At 42.9% G+C, this 17,389-nt stretch overlaps 1 protein-coding gene across 2 annotated transcripts in view; it reads right to left on the reverse strand.

The window, feature by feature from the left end:
- The window catches only part of LOC149456439 (EH domain-containing protein 3), a 94,830-nt gene that overhangs the window by 53,360 nt on the left and 24,081 nt on the right, over positions 1-17,389 (reverse strand). For both annotated transcript variants that reach the window (XM_089685113.1, XM_089685112.1), the window contains exons 2-3: positions 15,311-15,487; positions 6,287-6,384 (exon numbers count right to left, since the gene is read on the reverse strand). In XM_089685113.1, coding sequence (XP_089541239.1) covers positions 6,287-6,384; positions 15,311-15,487 — 275 coding nt within the window. The remainder of the gene's footprint in view (positions 1-6,286; positions 6,385-15,310; positions 15,488-17,389) is intronic.

Here is a 17,389-nt window from a genome sequence, read left to right on the forward strand (position 1 = left end):
CCAGGATTCTTTGTATATTGACCTTTCCATGACAGTCTGCATACCTTCTGTGCCCATTACGAGGGATGAAGTGAGATTTTGTGTGAGCTTATATATACACTGTATATCATTTATGTTCCCCTGTTTCTAATATTTTCATTTTTGGAAAAAATTTGGAAATACTAGACTCATGTTAGAAGAAATGTTCCCAAATCGAAGGAAAATCCCACCTTTGATTTGTCTCACTGGAACAGTTCATATCCTGTACAATAACTGCAAAATTTTGGATTTTCTCTCACTTTCAGCCACAGTGATAACCATTCCCAGGACACGAAGTGAGGATGAAAATCCCCAGCAGGGACAGAAGACAATTAAAAAAAAAAAACACTAATTCCAGCTAACACTAAAAATGTCATGGGAGTTCCATTTTAATTTCCAGGCATGTACTCAATCAGACGTTACAATGTAATTTATCCAGTACAATATATTATGTATATAAAAAATATACTTGCTAAAAGTTGAAATCAGGCTCCCAATGGGGGGATTTGAGGCACACATTCTGGGATGGGACAGAAGAAGATTGGAGCCCTGGCTGCCAGAGGACTATGGCTTAAGGAAAGCATTCCTCTCTATTAGATCTCCCCTGTGCTAAACTAGCATTTTATCCGAAATATACAGTTTGTATGTGGGGGGATTGCAGGAAGATATTTTTTGTCAAGTCCAAAACTCAGCTTTAAAGATAAAGAGTGTCCAACCTTGGAAAGGTCTAAGCAAGCCCCCATCTACCTTGCAGCCCTTGTGATGGCGCTCAGTCCCAGTTATAGGCATATCAGCCACTGTACACTGAAATGTGGGAGGCAGGGGGCGCCACATGGTTCTAGCAGGTTGGGTAGCAGTGGAGGACTAAAAAGGAAAGAAAAAATATGAAAACAAATCCAGTACATACTTGCTTCAAAAGGAAGACTGCATTAAAAAAAAAAAAAACAAGTCTACTCCATATAATACAAAGGTTGTAGCAAATGTAATTTCTGAACTTTCCCTACTTCTGGTCTTGAGAGATCACAAAAAACCCCCAAAAAACTGTCCTTTGCACCGGTAACCTTGTTCCGTGTGATAGGTACTGTAGCTTTAGCAAAGCAGATGCTACAAGTATCTGTTTCCCCTCACTGATAACTCATCTGCAGGACAGGTTTGTTAGCAATATATTGTAGTAAAGTGACAAGACCATTTATAAAGTAAAAAGGGAATGGAGGGGAAAACTGGAATCAGCCAAACCCACAATAAGATCATAAACCGAACCAACTGAGACAAGCATACTAAACAGTTTTTCTGTCATTCTTTTAAAATGGGAAAAACTTCCATCAATTCATTTTTTGCTATTTTAAGTGAGATAATTATACTCTGGCTTAAAGAAAAAAACACACATGCAGGAACAGAAAAACAAAGCAAAATGAAGATTGTGAGATGACAGTCTGACAGATGAGTCATTGCACCAAAACAAGAAAGAAGGAAAGAAGAAAGGAAGGAAGGAAGGAAAGGAAGGAAGGAAGGAAGGAAGGAAGGAAGGAAGGAAGGAAGAAAGGAAAGGGGAAGGAAGGAAGGAAGGAAGGAAGGAAGGAAGGAAGGAAGGAAGGAAGGAAGGAAGGAAAGAAAGAAAGAAAGATTAAAATTTAGGCAGAAGGAGAAATAACTTTCCTAAAAGATTCAGCTAAAATAGTCTGGATTATTCTGCTGCTCTTAGCAAATGAACAGATAAAAACCGTTGAAAGTACCAAAAAGTACAACAGAGTCATACCAGTGTGACAGACTCTGCTCCTTCCGCTATTTATCCCTCCTCTCCTGAAGTACTACTGAAGGACTCTGCTCCATCCTCTAACTCTCTTCTCCTGAAATACTCAGCACTGCTGGGGAACTCTGCTCCTTCCTCTAACACTCCTCTCCTGAAATACTCAGCACTGTTGAAGTACTCTGCTCCTTCCTTTATTTAACTTACCTTTCTTGAAATACTCTGCACAGATGGAGTACTCTGTTCCTTCCTCTATCTAACTCTCCTCTCTTGAAATACTCTGCACTGCTGGAGGACTCTGCTGCTTTATTTAACTTTCCTCTCCTGAAATACTCTGCACTGTTGGAGTACTGTGCTCTTTCCTCTATCTAACTCTCCTCTCCTGAAACACTCTGCACTGCTGGAGGACTCTGCTCTTTCCTCTATCTAACTCTCCTCTCCTGAAACACTCTGCACTGCTGGAGAACTCTGCTCTTTCCTCTATCAAACTCTCCTCTCCTGAAACACTCTGCACTGCTGGAGGACTCTGCTCCTTTCTCTATCTTAAGCATGGTAGACAGGGATTAAAAATAATGGGTTCAGCAGGAACTGGCCGACTTTCAGTCTGTATTTACTGCCATCTGTTCAACAGAAGCCAGTGTAATGACTGGCCTCTGTTAAGCAGCCATGCTGGAAAGTCAGCATTCAATGCACACACGCAACCAATGGCTGCAAGCACTGATCTGTGTATTCTGGAAGGGGGGAGAAGCACCCCCTGTCAGAATACAATAGTGCAGCAGATCCCTACATCCATATTTTGTATTGAACTGTATTGTTGCTGTATTGTCTCCCGTTATATTGTGAAGTGCTGAGCAAACTGTTGGCACTATAAATCCTGTATAATAATAATTATATTGTTGTGTTGATGCTGGGATCTGTCAGTTTTTTCTTGTTTAACCCGCTGGTTGAACAAAAAAAAAAAAAGCTGCACATACTAACCAGCACAACTCTCCTCAAATACTCTTGTCTCTCTCCTGTCTTATGCAGCTTCAGGATTCGTGTTTTTCCTTTTACACATCACACGCAAGATAACGAAATAACACGCAGCCTCTGTACTGCATATACTACAGGAAATGAAATGGAATGTAACACTTGATAATATTTTGTACTGCAGACTTTGCTGTATTCTGCTGTAGTCAGTCATCCTATCACATTTCCTTTAGATAAATGTATTTCCACGTGACCCGACCTATTCCACAGCACAACTTTCTAATATCTCATGTCGAGGAAATTGACTGTGACAATGGCAATGACCCCTAGAGGGCAGCGCGCAGCTTCCCCCTATCATCCCCAGCCAATGGCAAGGTCAGTCCAGAGGAAGGGAGGGAGAGATGGAATTCCAGATGATGAGAAATAAATGGTTGGAAATTCCTACTGTACAGAACAATTCAGTGACACATCGGGGTCCGCGTGGAACTTTCCAACTGCAATGTACAGGAGGGGATTTCTCTGAATGACACCTTTACTGGAAGTGAATTCACGGGCTTTAAAAGGGAAACTACACATCGTCCATGTTACTGGTATTGTGTGTAACCTGAAAATTATTTTCATGATTTAAACATTTTTACATGATTTAAAGCTGAACTCCGACCTTCCCTTCAGTCTTGCACAGTTGTATCGGCTCCTCTACTCTACTGAAATTGCTTACTCTGATTTTACTGCACACTGTGAGCTTCTCGAAGTATGCATTAGAAACTGCAGCAAGCCATATGGAGCCTGCCTCACTCCCTGGCTGGAGGACATCCGGCATCATCTAGCTGTTTCCTCCGCAGCCTTTCTGTCCTTGATTCACCTTTTTCATTCATTGGATTTTAGTTTTAATCATGGGGGCTCGATATCACACAGGGGCACTACTTAGGGCCCCTCTGCATGCAAATGTAGTCTGCCTAGGAATGCCACTCCTCTAGACTGGCATCCACCCATCAAGGCATTTTGGTATTTGCATAACTCCTTAAAGTCAGCTCACTGCTTGCATCAGAGAAAAGAACGAATCAGAGTGTTGTGAAGTTTTTCAGGAAGCTATGCACATCATCCTGCCGGGCCCTCCCAACAGCCAAGAGCTGCCTGCATTGCAACGAGAAGCACAGAGGCCCAGTGTTGATGTCACTGGATCTAAAATAAAATATATATTAAAAAAGGTATAGTTTGAAAAAAATAAATATTAGAATGTAGGTGATGGGAAGGGAGGAAAGAACCAGGGAAGGCAAAATCCAAGAAAATTAAATTTCAGCTTGTGACAGGTCACACTACTGCAACCTGAAAGTTGCACGACTTATGGTGTGACTTTGCCAGGCAACGTGATGTGACGCGAGTACTACTTTGATGCGACTTACATGCCATGTGACTTTGCCTGTGGCCAATGAGAACATCAGCTATAGGTAATCTTCCTGAATGTCCAATCCAAATCACATCAATGTAGATGATGATCTGACTTGGAGGCGACTTCCATTAACGTTTATGGGCACAAGGCTGATAGAAGAAATTGCCTTGAAGCAGTCGGAGTGACTTCAGTAGTGCTAATTAGAACAGCTCTCATTGACCAACATTGGATTTCACACGTCATGTGATTTGGGGTCTCACAAATCAGATTCCAAGTTGCAGCAGTGTGAACCGAGCCTTAGAGTGAAAGCCATATCCCATCACTTGCTCCCATGACCATCCCTCCCTATTACCCGCTCTATTTATTTGAAATATATTTAATTCACAAAAAATGTAATATACTGTAGCTTAGCAGTCCTTAGATGTGACGGTTGCATTTGTTTTCTTTTTTCTGCATGCACATTTTCTGCAAATACAGAATACTACCTGCGAATCCCTCCAGTGACTTTGTAATTTTTTGTCTTCTGTTACAACACAGAACACCACCTCCCGATGGAATGAGGAAGGAAGGAGGTGTTTGTAGTTCAAATCAAAAGAGCAGCTTGGGGTGACAATTCTGCACCTCCAAAGATACAGTACAGTGAGTGAGTGTTGTCACCCTAGGACGGGACATGTGTTACCTGCAGGATAACCAGGTGAAAATAAGGGAAAATTAAAAACTAATGCAGCCACCACAACAAAGGCCTACAGGCTGAAAAAAATTATAAATACATTTGAATATGCTTTAAGGAAGAATTCCAGGTGTGGCATTTTTTACATAGTAACATCAGTTTGGATCATGTGTCAAGCCGCTGCCCTGCTGCATTCTGAACACAGGAGGTCTGCCGCACGCCACAGGCCCCATTTATAGAGCTTGTTGAATTTTCTCAATGAATGAAAAGTATTCTCTGATTGGAAGAGGTGGACAGCGTGAGATCACCAACCCACTTCTCCATCTCATCCAGTTTGAGAAGATCGGGAGCAAATCTAACCAACAATTTTCACAATTTGATCGTCCTGGCCTTGGTTTATGTATTATAATGGTATCAGAAGGAAAGAAAGGCTCCACATAGCATCATTCTATAAACATATATAGCTGGGCGGGGCTTAATGATCTGATGTCATCATGCACACCATATATGTAATGATTAATATTATTATGGTTCATATGATTGGATGAGATTGCATTTGTCACTCCCTTGAACTGCTTACATGCTTTTTTTCAAGATTTAAAGGGCTAGTGCAACACATTTCATTTGATTTGTAACAGAAATCATTCAACATTTTACTTTAACCCCTTCCTGCCCATCCCCAGCATCCCTTTACCAGGATCTTTACACTCAGGGAATGGGAAGGACTGTCCAATGATGTCAACACTGTGATTAAATGTCCCCCCAACTACAGACCATGAGCTGTCTATGACAGCTTGGTCACTGTGCTGGGAGTATGCAATGAGCACACTCTTAGAACAGAAACCTTGGACACAATTTTGCGGCACATAGGCATTATATGTGTTTCGTGAGGAGCAACAGGTTAAGATGAGGAATTATTGATTGCAGCAGAAAAGGCAGGATACGTGATCTAGTATTGCTGACACTATGCTCTTGCCTGTTCGCTGTGATAATGTATTCTTCCATTATGTACAGTATGTTTTGCTTATGCTGACCATAGACGGGTCGGAATTTGGGTAGTTCAGCAAAGAATGGCCGAATTTTGATCCATGTGTGGTCATCTCTGTTTGACAAAAGTCAGTCTTTTGATTGAACTCTGTGGAGGGGACACGCTGGAAAACGAAGAAAAAACTACGCATTTATAGCCAGCTTTACATTCTGCTATGTTCTCTAAATGCAGGTTATTTATTACACTTGTGAGTTGCCTTCACTCAGCAGAGCGGTATAATTGCAGAACACATTTCCCCCAATTTTATTTAGTAAGGTGACATATATAATACAGATCTGAATTATATAAATCCTGTTTATTACTAAACAACAACAAAGGCCCTAGAGAATATCAATAAATAATGACAATGAATTTGAAGAGAATTTTATGGTACACTTCATTTCGTTAGCTAAAAGAAATTTGAAATATGAAAACTGCAGTGACAGCTTAAAAAGAGATTCTCACCTCGACTGATCCTCTGCTTCTCCCCAGACAGAATCCCCGGAGTGTCAATCACACTAATACTCTCCAGAACTGGATTCGGTAACTGCGCACAGACAAACCTGCACAATAGAAAAAGGATACAGACCATGAACATTTCTAATATACAGATGGATTTATACACACTACAATAGAACCAGTGTGAAAGGAGCCTTCCATCACTAGTCTGAGCTCCTAGAGGACTCTGCTCCTTCCTCGATCTAACCCTCCTCTCCTGAAATACTCTGCACTGCTGGAGGACTCTGCTCCTTCCTCGATCTAACCCTCCTCTCCTGAAATACTCTGCACTGCTGGAGGACTCTGCTCCTTCCTCGATCTAACCCTCCTCTCCTGAAATACTCTGCACTGCTGGAGGACTCTGCTCCTTCCTCGATCTAACCCTCCTCTCCTGAAATACTCTGCACTGCTGGAGGACTCTGCTCCTTCCTCGATCTAACCCTCCTCTCCTGAAATACTCTGCACTGCTGGAGGACTCTACTCCTTCCTCGATCTTAAATCCCTCTCTTGAAATAATTTGCAATGCTGGAGGACTCTACTCCTTCCTCAATCTAACCCTCCACTCCTGAAATACTCTGCACTGCTGGATGACTCTGCTACTTCCTCAATCTAACCCTCCTCTCCTGAAATACTCTGCACTGCTGGATGACTCTGCTCCTTCTTCAATCTAACCCTTCTCTCCTGAAATACTCTGCACTGCTGGAGGACTCTACTCCTTCTTCAATCTAACCCTCCTCTCCTGAAATACTCTGCACTGCTGGAGGACTCTACTCCTTCCTCAATCTAACCCTCCTCTCCTGAAATACTCTGCATTGTTGGAAACTGCTCCTTCTCCTCTCCTGAAATACTCTGCACTGCTGGAAGACTCTGCTTCTTCATCTATCTAAAGCTGGCTATAGAGAAGTCAGTTTTTTTAATTCAACCAGCAGGTTGGGTGAAAAACTCTGCCCGATTCCCCCATTCACACATTCAATGTGGATGGGGGAATCTGTATCATTGTATTCTGACATCGGGGAGACTCCCCCGCCCTCAGAATACCAAGAGCAACGCTGAAGTCTACAGTGTGCAGCACTGACTGAGCAGAAATTTTCCAACAGCGCAGTTAGATAAAATCACCTTTGAGAACATGTTCCATCCGTTTTAGGGTGGAACATGTAACATGTTCCCATCGTCGCAGCCGCCACCCCCCCTCCCTCTGACAGATAATACAGGGAGAAGTCTCCCCGTACTATCTGTCAGATTAGAAAACAGCGCGGCGTGCGGGGCTCCGCCTACACGGACGCATGTACGGACTTCCATGAATGACCTGCAAGTCCCGGCAACCCTAGCGGCTGTGGGCTTGTAGTTTTTAATGAACTACCACAGCACTGGAAAGGGAAGGGGTGTGATACAAGCGGTGCCATCATCCCTGGAAAGTACAATTTTAAAAGAAAACTATTTATATTTATACAATCTTAAAAAAGACATATGAATTACAATACAATATAGGTGATACCGCCATATTTTGTATTGGAATTGAGATGTCTTTAAGATTGTAAAAATAAAAATCATTTTCTTTAAACTAATTGCTAGCTTACAACTTGATAAAATCTGTGCCTTTAAAGTCCCATCAATAAAAGGGCTGCTGTGGAGTGCCCTGATAGTTCATTGAAGCTTCCTGTCAGAATTTCTGCTTGCTTGTACATCCCATATAGTCTTTGGACAAAAATAATAAATGCATATTTTTTTTTACCCGCAAAAAAAATGTGCATTTATTATTTTTGTCCAAAAGGTGAACGTATCCTTTAACCACCTTCCGCCCACCCTATAGTACAAAGACGGTCGCAAGGTGGTTCTCTCGTTCTGATAGGACGTCATATGACGTCCTACCATTCTCACTGCGCATGCGCGGCTCAGGGAGAGCACTGCGCGGCGATCGCCGGTGCACTGTGTCCCTCAGACACAGCGGATCACGGAAAGAGCTGAAGATGTCGGCTCGGTCATGTGATCAGCTGTGTCCAATCACAGCTGATCTCATGTAAACAGGGAAATGCTGGTTATCTGCATTTCTCTCCTCTCGAGCTCTCACGCTGACAGCTCGAGAGGAGAGCCGGTAATCGTCTTTCCACGGAGGGGACATGTACACTGATCATCAGGGCACTGATGATCAGTGTGCCCTGATGATCAGTGTGGCCCCAGAAGTGCCACCTGTCAGTGCTCATCAGTGCCACGTGCCAGTGCCCATCAGTGCCACATCAATGCCACATATCAGTGCCTGTCTGAGCTGCCTTTCAATGTCACCCATCAGTGCCAGTCAGTGCCACCTATCAATGCCAATCAGTGCAGTGCCACCTATCAGTGCTACCAATCAGTGCCACCTATCAGTGCCAGTCAGTGTCGCCTATCAGTGCGAATCAGTGCAAGTCAGTGCCGCCTATCAGTGCCAGTCAGTGCCGCCTAACAGTGCCAGTCAGTGCCACCTATCAGTGCCAGTCAGTGCCGCCTATCAGTGTCATATATCAGTGTCATGTATCAGTGCTGCTTTTCAGTGCCCATCAGTGATGCCTGTCAATGCCCATCAGTGCAACCTACCAGTGCCTCCTCATCAGTGCCCACCAGTGCCACCTATCAGTGTCCATCAGTGCAGCCTATCAGTGCCCATCACTGCAGCCTCATTAGTGCACATCAGTGAAGGAGAAAAATCACTTATTTACAAAATTGTATAACAAAAACTAAGAAAAAATGTTTTTTTTTTCAAAATTTGTTTAAGAAAAAATAAAAATCCCAGAGGTGATGAAATACCACCAAAAGAAAGCTCTATCTGTCTCAAAAAAATGATAAAAATTTCATATGGGTACAGTGTTGCATGACCGCACAATTGTCATTCAAAGTGTGACAGCGCTGAAAGCTGGAAATTGGCCTGGGCAGGAAGGGGGTATAAGTGCCCTGTAGGCTAGTGGTTAAACAGAAGTTGATTGGTAGGTGTTCATACATGGTCCCTGCTAAATCAGCCAAATTTCAGTCCATCACAGCAAACACTTTTCTCCTGCTCTGGGAATGAACCAATAGGAATGTTCTGCAATATTCTGGAATATGCACTGCTTGCTGCCCTCAACAAACCGGGGTGGTCCAAAATCACTAAATGCAAATGGAAAAACAAAAAAAGGGGGCACACCAACCTCGTGCATTATCGTTTAAAAATATTTATTGAAAGAACAAAAGGAAGTATCATACTCACATTGTACATAAAAACACAGGCATGTCACACTGAACAAGATTTTTGATCCAAACAGCATCTGAGTCCATACGATGGAACCCTGGATGACCAACTGGCTAACGCGTTTTGAGGACATAACCTCTTCAGTGGCTCTGAGGAAGAGGTTGTGTCCTCGAAACGCGTTAGCCAGTTGGTCATCCAGGGTTCCATCGTATGGACTCAGATGCTGTTTGGATCAAACATCTTGTTCAGTGTGACATGCCTGTGTTTTCATGTCCATTGTGAGTATGATACTTACTTTGTTCTTTCAATAAATATTTTTAAACGATAATGCACGAGGTTGGTGTGCCCTTTTTTTTGTTTTTCCATTTAAATTTCAGTCCATGTATGGCCAGCTTGACTCTCCTTTCCTGAAATACTCTGCACTGCTAGAGGACTCTTGAATCATTACTTATCACCAATAATCTGAAGAACAGTTTGATTAGAAAGACTTAATGAATCTCCTGTGTCCTGGTATCACACTAGCTGATTGCTGGTCTTATCAAAACGAGTTTTGTTTCCCATAAGTTGGACATACATGGGCAAGTTTTAGTTCAGAGAAACGTGTCGGAATAAACATACTCTGCAAACAGGGCTTTGTTTTCACAGAGCGGCTCTGTTTGTGGAACATATTCGCCATGCAGTGTTTGTTCCAAGTGTGAAATTATAAACTGACAGAAAATCTGGAACAAGATCAAGCTTGGCCTTTAACCCTGTGTGAGACGAGGCTTTGGCTTCACAATAATACCAGAATCAACAACAGCCTCCAATATGATTCTTACTTAAAGACACAGCCCAGATTTCATTCTGCAACACATATTTAGCAGAGAACACAAAGGGGTTATTTACTAAAACTGGAGAGGGCAAAATGTGGAGCAGCTCTGCATAGAAACCAATCAGCTTCCAGCTTTTATTGTGAAAGATTAATTGAATAAACTGAAGTTAGAAGCTGATTGGCTACCATGTACAGCTGCGCCAGATTCTGAGTGCACATACACCATCCACCTACAACCAAGCAGCATCCAGTTTACTTGAATTGTGGGATAACTTTTTATTGGAGATGCTTGTTGTTTACCTTCGTCTTGGAAGTGCGTGGCTTCGGCTCATCGCATCTGACAACCGACATTCTGCTTGTGAGATTTACACAATCCCAGCTGCTACAGTATGTGTACCCCCCCCCCCCCCCCACCACTGTTGCCAATGCTGGCGGCAGTGAAAGGCTTGCCAACGCCCCTGTAACCTTTGACAGGCGTTAGACAGGCATTTGGGAAGCTTTTTAAAGCTCCTCAAACGCTCCCCAAAACATCCGATGAGCATTTTTGAGGCATTTGATAGGCATTTGCCAAGTGTTAAAACTGCACCACAAATGCCTACAATGAAGTTTAATGGCCTGCCAGGCGTTTGAGGAGTGTCACCATAGACTTGAATGGGAGGCTTCAACTCCTCCTGACTCCACATGAGGCGTCAATTTTGCCGCCATGATAACGCTTCAGTGTGAACAGCACTGTGTGCTGCCATGTGTAGAATTTTCATAGTCATTTGAGGAATGCTAAAAACGCTTCCCAAACATCTAATGCCTGCTAACAAAGCTAGTGTGAACTTAGCCTAATACTGGCCATAGAACATTCAAATTTCTTTCTTTCGCCCAGGAGTGGAAGGAAAAATTCCCCCATCAACACAGTAATGCTGATGGGAGAATCCCTCCTGCAGCGCTTTTGTGTTCTGCTGGCAGAGAGCCTTAATGATTCGCTGTCGCAGCAATAATTGTTTAGGAAAACCCAACAGGCTGGGTGTACACAAGTCAATCGATAGATCAACTTGTGTACAACCATGGTGCCCATACATGGATTGAAATTTGGCCGGTCCCTGCTCAACCAACCGAAATTCAATTCATGTATGTTTGGCTTAAAGTGATACTAAAGCTAAATGCATTCCTTGCATTTAGGTAAAAAAAACTTCCCTGTGTGAAAGGGAAGAGGGGAGAAGAGATCCAGCGCTGTGCACAACTGCATCTCTTCTCCCCTTTTTTCTATTCCTCTGTCCTCCCCCTTGCCTGTGTGAAAGGGAAGAGAGGAGAAGAGATCCAGCGCTGTGCATGACTGCATCTCTTCTCCCCTCTCTTCTTCACACAGGGACTAGAACAGCAGCAGAATCCATTACTTCCTGCTGCTGCCAATCAAATGCAGTGAGGAAGATGTGGGGGGTGGAGCCAAGTTCTGCTGTGTGTCTATGGAGTGCAACTCCATAGGCACACAGCTCAGGAATGAGCAGACACCATATACCCCCATAGAAAACAGCTTGCTATGGGGACACTCGAAGAAAAGGAGGAGCCAAAATCGGCTCCAACCAACCGAAATTCAATTCATGTATGTCTGGCTTAAACTGATACTAAAGCTAAATGCATTCCTTGCATTTAGGTAAAAAACTTTTTCTATTCCTCTGTTCCTCCCCCTTCCCTCTGTGAAAGGGGAGAGGGGAGAAGAGATCCAGCGCTGTGCATGACTGCATCTCTTCTCCCCCCTCTTCCTCTTCACACAGGGACTAGAACAGCAGCAGAAGCCATTGGTTCCTGCTGCTGTCAATCAAATGCAGTGAGGAAGATATGGGGGCAGAGCCAAGTTCTGCTGTGTGTCTATGAAGTGCAACTCCACAGACACACAGCTCGTGAATGAGCAGACACCAGATCCCCCCATAGCAAACAGCTTGCTATGGGGACACTCGAAAAAAATGAGGAGCCAAAATCGCCTCCAGGGGGAACCAAGAAGAGGAGGATCATTACCACACTATTCAAAACCACTACACAAAGCAGGTGAGTATACCAATGTTTGTAATTTGAATTTTACAAAATAGACTTTAGTAACACTTTAAGGGCCCATTTACATGGTACATGCAGTTTGGTGCACTTTGTTGCACTGACGACAGGTATTAGAGCAGAACTAAACTTACCTTCAAGTCCCATCCCTTGTCTGCACCGGCATCTTCTGCTGTGTGGCAGTCTATGGCCATCTTCACTGGCTGGTGCAGGATGAGGTCACTCATGCACATGTGCAGGAGGCAGTCATCCCGGCATACAGAGATGGGGCTGGCACTGCAAGCTGAGCTGCGCACGCATGCTCAGCTCTGCCTACATACTGGAAAAGACAATGAGTAGGCCGGTAGGTGTATCTTATTGCGGAGAGACATTGAATGTCTCTTTTTCAATAAAGAGCCTGCCTGCTCACTGTTTGTGACAGCTGAACTTTAGATTCCCTTTAATGAACCATGTCAACACAGCGAAAACACAACACATGACAACGCACCTGCGTAACACTACAAAAAGCGCACCTCTATGAACACACATGCATCTAAATGGACCCTAAAGGAAAAGTATAATTTCAATAATACCTGCACTCATCCTGCCCACTCTGTCCCTGAGTACACCACACATTCAATTAGAACTTCCAGCACAAATATTCCTGCTATGCAAGATGCAGATTGACTGAACATTAGCCATCTCTGATCCAGACCTCACACTTCCTTGTCCAATAATCAGAACATAGCTGTGAAAATTCACACCATACCCACCAAGGGAGACTCACCCCCAAATCTCCTCTACAATCCTTACAGCTCTGGTGGCTTAAAGCTGGCCATAGATGGATGGAAATTCAGATTTCCCTTCTATCAGTAGCTGCAGTGCTGATCAGTGTGTTCTGGCAGCGAAGGAGTCCCACGGTTAGAGTACAATAACAGCAGGGAGGATTCCCCCATTTACATCACTTGTGTGAATGGGAAAATCAGTTACGGTTTTTTTAGATAGGCTGCTGGCCGATTAAAAAAAAGTGATCTATCTATGGCCAGCCTTATTTGGATGTTCAACTGCAACTTGTATGTAAAGCTTAACGATAAGCTTCTCTTAGTGTTTCCCCTTTCCATTGACAGCTCAGTCCCTCCCTCCACTGGCTGTGATTGGCAGCCAATGGCTCCTGCTGCTGCCTCTCTGTCTAATGAGGAGAGAGAGAGTAGGAAAAGCTGCTGCTCTTGTGCACATCGGTGGCTCAGGTAAGTATAATAGGGGGCTATGGGGAGAAGCTGCAAGCAGAAGGTTTTTTACACCAACGCAGAGAATGCATTAGGGCAAAAAAAACTTGTACCTTAAGAAACACTTTAAGGCAAACAGTACAATAAAACTCAAAGAAAGTCCTCACTGATATCACATTGGGGGAGATTTACTAAGGCTAAAGCACTCTGGTGCAGCTTTGCATTGTAGTCAATCAGCTTCTAACTTCAGCTTGTTCAATTATGCTTTGACAATAAAACCTGGAAGCTGATTGGTTACTATGCAGAGCTGCCCCCCCCCCCCCATTTTGCAAGCTTCAGTTTTAGTAAATAACCCCCATTGCACTTCTCCTTTAAATCAGATGGTCAGTATCAGTAATGGCTTTAGGCTCTCCTGTCTCTAGAGCTTCCTCCTCTAATGTTGGGTCGGTTATCTCAGTGTTAGTCCATGTGTGGAGTGCTCAGTACAAACAGCCCTCGAGGGAACACAGATATTGCTCTCAAGCTTTCAGTGCCTTGCTCTGTATTGTCCGGACTTTGGCAGCACATTACAGAAGGGCGTGTAGACAGCCCTCAGTACAAAGCAAATTCCGAATGTTTGGTTGAACGGAGCACACAGCAGGATCTACAGATGCAGATCAGAGAGTTTTTTTTAGTGTTAGCCTCACCCAACTTGCTAGACCAGATACATAATTAGTGCTGAGCCTTACAATAATAAATATCATAGGCTTTAGGAATCAATCACAGTGTTAGAGCTCATTCACACCAGCCCTCTTGGAAAATGCTGCCCAATGCAGTCCCAGCACAAGAACAAGACAATTTGCCTTTTATGCTAGGGCTTCATTTCACATCAATGTGCTGTGTTGGACGTGTGTGCTGAAAAGAAATACAGCATGATCTATTTTTTTTCACAGTACAACATGTTACAACGTGCTGTAACACAACGCAACATTCTGCACTTCATAAAAGTAACAAAGATATATAAAAAAGAAGGAAATAGCAATGTATTGCAGCACGTGTTCACATGACACACCAGCACATATACACATTTTACCTTTTTTTTTATGTCTGTCTACAACTGGGGAAATTTCCCTTCACTTCCCCTTCCACAGGTGCATCAATGATAGCAAAAAAAAAAAAGAACACCCTGGTGAACGTGTCTTAAGATTTTTTTTTTTATGAACATTGGAACAATGTTTTTTTGCTTGTTCATGATTGGATGATAGATGCAAGTGCAGTTTCGTTAGATCTGAGGGGAAGCTCTACATTGAGGCAAAGCTCCGCTGATTTCTATTATCCAATCATGAACAAGCAAAAATGCTGTTTTTTTTATTTTCGTTGCACTTGATTGGGTATTCTTTGCAAAGTGAAGCTTTACCTAATTTACAAAGCTCTGCAGCAACTGTACTTGAAGTGCACAGTGTATTTGCCTTTAGTAAATCAACTCCAATGTGTTACTTGGGAACACTGAGTGATTTCAACAGATCTAAAGCCGACCATACACTAAACAATACAACTCTACATTCTCTTTTAGCTCCACCAACTATGCCGTGCAAGGGCCTCTGCAACTGATATTTTTGGTAGATCTACAGGAGATTATCCAAAAGTTGTAACATGCACAGTGAGCTTAATAGAGATTGTACAGTGAAGTTGTAACATATTCTTAGTATTCCAACAAGCTTTTCTCTGGTGGAAGTAACAACACGTCTAAACACACTTACCTGTTCAGGAAAGCGTTCCCAAAAGCATTGAGTTTTCTGAACGGTTTCTTGGGGTCCACCACTAGTGCATTGCCTGGAATGACCCCCTCAACGTCTCCCTGCATTACCGCTATAAAGGAGTCTGTGGTGGGTTCCGGTCCTATCCTCATCCCTGGAAAGTCCTGTTCTAGAAGATACCTGAAAAGACAGACAGGACACGTGCAAATGTTAAGTCCGGATCACCTATAGAGCCAAACTATTCATCATTCTGTGTGAAAGGATAACAGCATAGCAAACTAAAGAGACTGTGTTGTGTTAGATACTTCAGAGTATTTGATGTTGCTTATTTTAGATACATACCGGTATCTGATGGAGGGACATTGAGGCTCAAAAACATTGTTTTTTAACAGATCTTTTTTTTTTTTTTCCTTTCAGTACATTCAGTAGATTAGCACATTTTTTAAATTTACACAAACAGCCAGTCACTTACATTAATATTGCAAATTTTCTTAGCCCCATAAAATACTTCCATGTGCCTGCTCATGTAAAGTACACTATATATATATATATATATATATATATATATATATATATATATACATATATACATATATACACACACACACACACACACACATATTATATATATATATATACAGTCATGGCCGAAATTGTTGGCACCCTTGATATTTTTCCTGAAAATCAAGTATTTCACACAAAAAAGGTATTGCATTAACACATGTTTTGCTATACACATGTTTATTCCCTTTGTATGTATTGGAACAAATATAAAACAGAGGCAGAAAAGCAAATATGACATAATGTCACACAAAACCCCAAAAATGGGCTGGACAAAAGTATTGGCACCCTTAACTTAATATTTGGTTGCACACCCTTTGGAAAACATAACTGAAATCAGTCGCTTCCTATAACCATCAATAAGCTTCTGACACCTCTCACCCGGAATTTTGGACCACTCTTCCTTTGCAAACAGCTCCAGGTCTCTCTTATTGGAAGGACACCTTTTCCCAACAGCAATTTTAAGATCTCTCCACAGGTGTTCAATGGGATTTAGATCTGGGCTCATTGCTGGCCACTTCAGAACTCTCCAGCGCTTCTTTGCCATCCATTTCTGAGTGCTTTTTGACGTATGTTTGGGGTCATTGTCCTGCTGGAAGACCCAGGATCTTGGACGCAAACCCAGCTTTCTGACACTGGGCCCTACAGTGCGACCCAAAATCCTTTGGTAATCCTCAGATTTCATGATGCCTTGCACACAGTCAAGGCACCCAGTGCCAGAGGCAGCAAAACAACCCCAAAACATCATTGAACCTCCACCATATTTTACCGTAGGTACTGTGTTTTGTTCTTTGTAGGCCTCATTCCGTTTTCGGTAAACAGTAGAATGATGTGCTTTACCGAAAAGCTCTATCTTGGTCTCATCTGTCCACAAGACGTTTTCCCAGAAGGCTTTTGGCTTACTCAAGTACATTTTGGCAAACTGTAGTCTTGCTTTTTTATGTCTCTGTGTCAGCAGTGGGGTCCTCCTGGGTCTCCTGCCATAGCGTTTCATTTCATTTAAATGTCGACGGATAGTTCGCGCTGACACTGATGCTCCCTGAGCCTGCAGGACAGCTTGAATGTCTTTGGAACATGTTTGGGGCTGCTTATCCACCATCCGGACTATTCTGCGTTGCAATCTTTCATCAATTTTCCTCATCCGTCCACGACCAGGGAGATTAGCTACAGTGCCATGGGTTGCAAACTTCTTGATAATGTTGCGCACTGTGGACAAAGGCAAATCTAGTTCTCTGGAGATGGACTTGTAACCTTGAGATTGTTGATATTTTGCCACAATTTTGGTTCTCAGGTCCTCAGACAGTTCTCGTCTCCTCTTTCTGTTGTCCATGCTTAGTGTGGCACAGACAGACACACAATGCAAAGGTTAAGTGAACGTCTCTCCTTTTTATCTGCTTTCAGGTGTGATTTCTATATTGCCCACACCTGTTACTTGCCCCAGGTGAGTTTACAGGAGCATCACATGCTTGTAACATTCTTATTTATCCGCAGTTGTGAAAGGGTGCCAATACTTTTGTCCAG

Source organism: Staurois parvus, unplaced genomic scaffold (assembly GCF_062004578.1).
Source record: "Staurois parvus isolate SC_StPar_1 unplaced genomic scaffold, SC_StPar_1.0 ptg000362l, whole genome shotgun sequence".
In the NCBI taxonomy this organism is placed as follows: Eukaryota; Metazoa; Chordata; class Amphibia; order Anura; family Ranidae; genus Staurois; species Staurois parvus.